General features: G+C 36.8%; 1 protein-coding gene across 1 annotated transcript in view; it reads left to right on the forward strand.

Moving 5' to 3' along the window:
* The window catches only part of LOC104733551 (ras-related protein RABB1c-like), a 1,237-nt gene extending 350 nt beyond the window's left edge, over nucleotides 1–887 (forward strand). Inside the window, exons 2-3 of the mRNA XM_010453122.2 lie at nucleotides 72–339; nucleotides 525–887. Coding sequence (XP_010451424.1) covers nucleotides 72–339; nucleotides 525–686 — 430 coding nt within the window. The 3' untranslated portion in view covers nucleotides 687–887. The remainder of the gene's footprint in view (nucleotides 1–71; nucleotides 340–524) is intronic.

Below are 8,147 nucleotides of genomic sequence, written 5' to 3' on the forward strand. Positions count from 1 at the left end.
CCTCAGTTGTATTTGTCGACGTTATTCTTTCTTTTATATAAGGGACCTTGACACCTAAACATCTGAACCAGTTACAAAAATGTAACGGTTTCAGTGCAGACACTCACAATATTGTTGATCTGTTTTTTTTGCAGGAGGGAGACATTTAACCATCTAGCTAGCTGGCTAGAAGATGCAAGGCAGCATGCAAATGCAAATATGACGATCATGCTTATTGGGAATAAGTGTGATCTTGCTCACAGGAGGGCAGTGAGCACAGAGGAAGGAGAGCAGTTTGCAAAGGAGCACGGCCTTATATTCATGGAGGCTTCTGCCAAGACTGCTCAGAATGTTGAGGAGGTAAACCCCCATACCTTCCAATGTGGTTGCATGCTTTCTCTAGTGTCCCTTAATTAAACTTAGGCAGTGGGAGAACAGAGAAGGGAGAGAGGAACAAGTAGATTTTGATCAATGTTGTTATATTTACCAATTGCCAATACTAAACATGGATTCGACTATTGTTGTGTTTTGTGAATTTTTGCTAGGCATTCATTAAGACAGCCGCAACAATATACAAGAAGATTCAAGATGGTGTGTTTGATGTGTCAAATGAGTCATATGGAATCAAAGTGGGATATGGAGGAATTCCAGGACCATCAGGTGGAAGAGATGGTAACACCTCGCAAGGAGGAGGGTGCTGCGGTTGAGATGGGGAAAGGTGTCTATATCATCATGTAAAAAATGATCACATATGATATAGCAAAAATGTCTCTGCTCTTCTTTCAATAGTTTGTAAATCGTTTTGGAGTTCGATTTGTTGACTTTGTCGTGGTGGGTTTTGGAACGGTTTGACAATGCACGTGTATTTCTATTCATATAATCTAAAATTAAGATGTGTTTTGCGTATATATAAGTTCATTATAGTAAGGATTTGATGGAGGTAAGAATGTAGCCATTTGCATGGTACTGGAACCAGTAGTAAGGATATGAATCATATGATAAATAGATAAAAGGTAAGTGTAGTCTTCACCGAGAAAATGGTATCAACTGCATGTGGTTCCATTGACCGAGTTAGAGAAGATGCTCAACAAATAGAGTAATCTGTTGAGCTTTGGTCAAAATTAACGATGCCCCTTCCATGTCTTTCGTGGTTTACTCGCTTCATGATGCAAGTGCCGCAGTCTTTTTGCTAAAGGCCTCGAACCTTTCCGCGTCTAGGTTTCTTTGCAATTGTTTCACCTCATTTCTTCATTTTCTTCTTTTCGTCGTTAGTAGAGTCTAGCAAGTTTGCAATGGTCGACAACCGTCCTTAAGACCTTAATTAAGTGCGAGTCAGAACAGACAATGAAATTGAAGAAGGGGGAAATGAGCTCAGGCAGATCAATCATAATCTTGGACTAGAGAGACAAATTGAGAAAAAGAGCAAAGCTAAAGTCACAAACAAAAAAAAAACTGTGGAGCTGCATAAAGGTACGGGGGAGGCTAGGGAGCCACCCGATACCAAAACATGATTCTTTTGTCTTGGTCACCACAAGGGACGGGTACATTGTGTTGTAGCCGTCGACTGGAAGTGAGTCTATATCCAGGTTTCTCCCATACCTCCTTTCCATGGTGTATTCTCTATGTCCTTTGGTATAATAAAACTACTAGAACACTTCTGGTTCTACCATGTAACAAGCGTTTGGCTTCCCATCATCGAATTACATGCGTAAGCCGAGACCTTATTGTCTTTGTCTATGACATTGTTCTTGTTTATGAAATGTGATTGCTCGAGTAATTACCCGATACACTTAACCGCAAGGCAGAATATACGGGGTCGAATCCACAAGGACCAATGGTACACTAAAGATTTGCGAGAGTCGTAAATAGCTAAAGCGAACGAAAGATAATTTGTTTGGTTTTAGAATTGTAAATAAAAATGCAAGAAATAAAATCGATTAGCTTATAAGATTAAAACATTGGGTCATAGGGTATCTCAGAGATCAATGCCTAATGAGAAAATGAAATATGGAATTCAATAATTAAGAACCGTTCTAGAACATGAACACAATAACAGACTAACCCTCTTTCAAGGCATTAGAAACTAAACTTGACTACTAGTTTGCTAAACTTTCATTTGCAACCTCCTAGCCAAATTTGCATTACAATCAAGTTCATTAAGTTCACAATGCGTCCCAACATCAACTTTCGCAGGCTAGAAATACATTGCTCAATTCACACTCATTCAGGCATTCTATCGAACACTTTTGATGCATAGAAAAACCTAGAGTCTAAAACAAGGTGATCAGTCCTATTTTAGCATTAAGATCATGTGAATCAAAGAACCTAAGGATTAAGAACTCCAAACAATAATTAAAACATCAATTCATTGAATCTCCTAATTGGAACCCTAAAACCCAATTGGAGAACTACTCACACATAGCAAAAGAGAAATCAAAAATCATAGATGAAGAAAACATGATTAAATTGCAGAAATAATAAGAAAGGGTTTAGAAATCTTCTCCAAATTGTCAATGAGGATCAATCTCTAGAATCCCAAAAGAGTGGCTTACAAAAAGTCTCAGGTAGCAGAAAGAAAGCGTAGAATAAAACTTAGAATAAAACTTAGGGTTTTTCTCCCAGCAAATAAAAGGTATTTATAAAGCTCTCAAAATAGGATAAAAAAAGGTAACGGCCTGGTTAAGACATTTCTCAGCCAGGCGGGTATCTTAGGTAGGGGGGTTTTAACGTGAAATTTGCCGGGTCAGACTTCGCTTCTCATCCAGGCGGGTTCCTCAGATAGGCCAGTTTTAACGTGAAAGTTGCCGGGTTAGACTTTGTTGCTTAGCCAGGCGGGTTCCTCTGGTAGGCGGGTTTTCACGTGAACCAACATTCATCTCATATGCTTGTTTGTATCCAGAATAGCTCATTTTCCTCCAATTTCCTCCAAAGTGTCCTAAAACCTGTAAAGACTCGATAAAGAACTAAAAGACTCCAAAAACACACTTTGACTCAGTAAAAAGTGTAAAATAAGAGAGAAAACAAAGACTCAAAACTGACAAAAACATCATATATCAACTTCCCCCGACTTAGATCTTTGCTTGCCCTCAAGCAAAACAAAAACCTTTGCCAAGGAAATAGGTTTGAAAACGCGAGAATTCACATATTCTTCTGGGATCATGCTATCTAACAATTGCCTGCAAACCACTATCACAAAGCTCATATCAAACCGTACTAAATCGTACTTTGCCATGACCGTAGCAGCTTCATAAATCCTAAGATCACAAATACTTTCAGACTCAGATAACTTAACCTTTTAACATTCATTAGTAAATGGGTGCACTTTCACAACGGGGATATCGAACACATTATGGTCTTGGTGTAAGGACAATTTCAAGGTGGCTAGAGTGTTTAAGGTTTTCAGCAATGCGAACGGATGAAAATCATTATGCAAAATCACAGTGAGACACCGACCAATTAGGAGGTACACAGCTTCCCTCTAACTCGGATCAAACCAACCAACGCTAAACCCCAAACAAATCATTATTGTTCTAGATGCTTTTGATAAATAAATAAGAGCACTCTGACTTTTCCGGTTCCATACTTACTCCTTTCCCATTTTCTTTTCTTTTTTTTAATTCATTCTTAGATTTTTCTTTTTTTCTCTTTTTTTTTCTTTTTTAGATGGGGGAGTGGAACCGGTTCTCGTCTCACAAAATTGCATCAAAGGAACTAAATCATGGAAACTCAACACAGGCTTGTGAACATAACCACACAACCACAAAAACTCAATATCAATCACCCAAACAAACTACAATGACAATCCTAACTAGAGGAAAGCTATGTTGGTCTGTATACTCCGTAGTTTTTGCACATGAATGCACGTGATGATGATGCTCAAGAATGCGAGTGGTATGAGGCAAGGATATGGGTAAAGGTGTGGTACTAGACTAAAGACGAGTCTAGCCATTCAAAATTTACAAAGAGTGGTAAAAATGGTGTAAACTAAACTCTGAATATATGATCCATTACATGATTCTCAACCCCCTAAGTGAGATATAATAAGTTCATATTAAGTTCAAATAAGCAAGGTCAAGCTCAAATCATCCAAATTTCAAAGTGACAGGAATTATTGAAGTGATCAAGTCATGATTTTTTCTAAACTTCCAAGTCATCCTTAAACAATGCTAAATGGTCCCAAGGCAATGAATCAAGCATGGTGCAATTCCCTAAGAAAAGCTCATAATTCTCAACCAGCATTTTGACACAATAAAACACACTTTTGACTCGATAAAACAAATTGACTGACTCAAAAGAAAGCAACAAAGGACAAACAACCAAAGCAAACAAGATTAGTAGACATATGACACCTTCCCCCAGACTTGCTTCACACCGTCTCAGTGTGAAAACAAATCCAAGAAAAGAGGTCAAACAGACTCAAAAGAAATTTAAAAGAAAAAGAATTAGTAAAAAGTGAAATACCTGGTGGGTTGCCTCCCACAAAGCGCTTTTTTTATGTCGTTAGCTTGACCGCTCAACTCAAAGTGTTAATCATAAGAATCAAAAGATTAAGCCAATGGACCTTTAGTCCTTCTCCTATTACTGCAGAAAACAATAAGCTCAAAGTAACACATAATTATCCATGATAAGGAGACAAAATAACCATCAACCAAATCTACTACAAATGTAGCATATATCTTGAACTGTTCTTTAATGGTTGGATGCTCATGAGAATCAAATGCATTTAGAGGAAAAATAAAGTCAATTTCAGGTTTAAACGAGGTTAAAAGAAAATAATCAACTTCATCCCCATTAGTCTCATACATCACAATATTCTCATCCAAAAACTCAACCTCAGGATCTTCAGTCTCATACAAAATTTTATCAATATCAAGCACAACTCCTAGGTAAGATTCTTTAAGAAGAGAACTAGATATTTCAGGCATTGAAAACTTAAACTCGAGATTATGAGCATTCAAAGCACAATGATATTCAATATCAAAACATATTTCATGGTAATCCCTAGCAAGTTTTGCTGCTCTTAAAGTATCTAGTTGTTGGGTCTCACATATCAAATCATAACATTCATCAACAATCATGGGAGTATGCAAAATAGAAGTCACATTGCAAGGCATGTGAAAATCCTCAAAATCATGAGTGTTAAGGGTTGAAACGCATGTACCTTCTATTTCGCTTGGTGGAACCCAATATATTACCTTTTCAAGATCATGAGCTTCTTGTTCTTCAAGGGATGTAAGTTCCCTTCCTTCACATGCTGCCCGAAATGATAAGAGGTTCAACCGGATTAAAACCGCTATATCACTCCTTAGCAGTGTAGGATGTTCCTTGTGAAGTTCATCCAACTTCACTTTTTGTTCTAGTGTAAGAACACTCTCATCAAATGGTGGCTCCACATATGACTCATCATCCTCTTCTTGTGGCATATCATTCTCTTCCATGGCCAACACCTCCCGTATACTACGCGACATTTTTTTTTTTTTTAATATTTCATATACACATAAAACACCAAAAAGAAAGAGAAAATAGTAGTTAGCAAAAGAAATTAAAATGCTCTAGACTATAAACTAATCCTAAATCTCTAGGTAACGCAATTGGTCCCCGGCAACGGCGCCAACTTGATTGCTCGAGTAATTACCCGATACACTTAACCGCAAGGCAGTATATACGGGGTCGAATCCACAAGGACCAATGGTACACTAAAGATTTGCGAGAGTCGTAAATAGCTAAAGCGAACGAAAGATAATTTGTTTGGTTTCAGAATTGTAAATAAAAATGCAAGAAATAAAATCGATTAGCTTATAAGATTAAAACATTGGGTCATAGGATATTTCAGAGATCAATGCCTAATGAGAAAATGAAATATGGAATTCAATAATTAAGAACCGTTCTAGAACATGAACACAATAACAGACTAACCCTCTTTCAAGGCATTAGAAACTAAACTTGACTACTAGTTTGCTAAACTTTCATTTGCAACCTCCTAGCCAAATTTGCATTACAATCAAGTTCATTAAGTTCACAATGCGTCCCAACATCAACTTTCGCAGGCTAGAAATACATTGCTCAATTCACACTCATTCAGGCATTCTATCGAACACTTTTGATGCATAGAAAAACCTAGAGTCTAAAACAAGGTGATCAGTCCTATTTTAGCATTAAGATCATGTGAATCAAAGAACCTAAGGATTAAGAACTCCAAACAATAATTAAAACATCAATTCATTGAATCTCCTAATTGGAACCCTAAAACCCAATTGGAGAACTACTCACACATAGCAAAAGAGAAATCAAAAATCATAGATGAAGAAAACATGATTAAATTGCAGAAATAATAAGAAAGGGTTTAGAAATCTTCTCCAAATTGTCAATGAGGATCAATCTCTAGAATCCCAAAAGAGTGGCTTACAAAAAGTCTCAGGTAGCAGAAAGAAAGCGTAGAATAAAACTTAGAATAAAACTTAGGGTTTTTAACTTAGGGTTTTTCTCCCAGCAAATAAAGCTATTTATAAAGCTCTCCAAATAGGGTAAAAAAAAGGTAACGGCCTGGTTAAGACATTTCTCAGCCAGGCGGGTAACTTAGGTAGGCGGGTTTTGACGTGAAACTTGCCGGTTCAGACTTCGCTTCTCATCTAGGCGGGTTCCTCAGATAGGCGGGTTTTGACGTGAAAGTTGCCGGGTTAGACTTCGTTGCTTAGCCAGGCGGGTTCCTCTGGTAGGCGGGTTTTCACGTGAACCAACATTAATCTCATATGTTTGTTTGTATCCAGAATAGCTCATTTTCCTCCAATTTCCTCCAAAGTGTCCTAAAACCTGTAAATACTCGATAAAGAACTAAAAGACTCCAAAAACACACTTTGACTCAGTAAAAAGTGTAAAATAAGAGAGAAAACAAAGACTCAAAACCGACAAAAACATCATATATCAAAATGGCTATTTTTAGGGCAATTGTGATGCCTAATTCCTCCCTTGAGGAGAGCTCCTTCCTCTTCTATACCTCAAATGGAAGAGTGTATGCCTATCTTTTTAGGAAATACTTCAAGAAAGCCTCTCTGAAAGTAGGCATATGGATTTTACAACTAATCAAGGATTTTGCTGTCTCTCCTCTTCGATTGTGTCTTTTGGTAGGCATAGTAATGGCAATTGAAGCTTTGTACAACACAACACCTTCTCCAAGTGTCCTTTCAGGTTCTTGGCTTTCAAGACTCTCGTCTTGTCCAGCTGTGACCACCCTTTCCAGGGATCTTTGGTGCACGCACGGAATCCAAACACCGCGTTCGTTCTTTTGCAACGTCTGCAGGAATGGTTATCATGGTGGCTGACTATGTGGCAGTGGTCGGTCATCCTTCACCATGAGCGGTCTCACTGTGTGCGGCAACTCTCTACCCTTAGGATTTGTTGTCCTCTTTATGTATCTTGTCACTTTTATGGTTTCAAGTCAAGGTTTAAAGCTTGTTTTATGTTCTTTTTAAGATCTTTATTTGTAGTTTATTTTATCCTCCTGTGTAAGATTATTGGTGTATTTGGCTCCTCTTCAAAGGAAGCTTGTAAACTTTTAATCTAATATAATGGAGTGTTTGAAGGAAAAACAAAAAAACAAAAAAAAAAACTGTAATTAGATTCATATAATAAGCCCAAAAGGCCTGATGCAAAACACATTTGATATAGATTTGCTTATCTATATTTTGCCAATCATCATTAAAACTTTTTCATCTTTTAGATCTTTATCTATATTATGATTAAAATTATAATATAGATAAAGATTGATGATAAATAATTTTGTTATATTGTTAGTTAGCTAACTAGAAAATTGAAAAAGGATAATAAGAAGTTAATATTTTTCTATATTTTCATGTTAAAAGATCTAAATAAATATTTAAAATTGAGAAAACTATCAAATGTGCCATGAGCAGTATTTTTTCTTTCCAGATCTGCCATAATCGTTTTCGTCTTTCCATACCGATGGTAATCGGTTGAAAACTTAGTTTGGTGGACAACATTTTAAACATTTTGTGGACAACTTTATCCCCTTTGATGGATAACTTTTAACTTTGAACAATTTTAACTCATTCGTTGGATAACTTTAACATTTTTGGACAATTTTAACCCCTTCGTGGACAACTTTAACTCTTAATAGACCTTTTTGGCTTGTTTTTTTTTTTTTTTTTTTG

This window comes from Camelina sativa, chromosome 12 (assembly GCF_000633955.1).
Source record: "Camelina sativa cultivar DH55 chromosome 12, Cs, whole genome shotgun sequence".
In the NCBI taxonomy this organism is placed as follows: domain Eukaryota; kingdom Viridiplantae; phylum Streptophyta; class Magnoliopsida; order Brassicales; family Brassicaceae; genus Camelina; species Camelina sativa.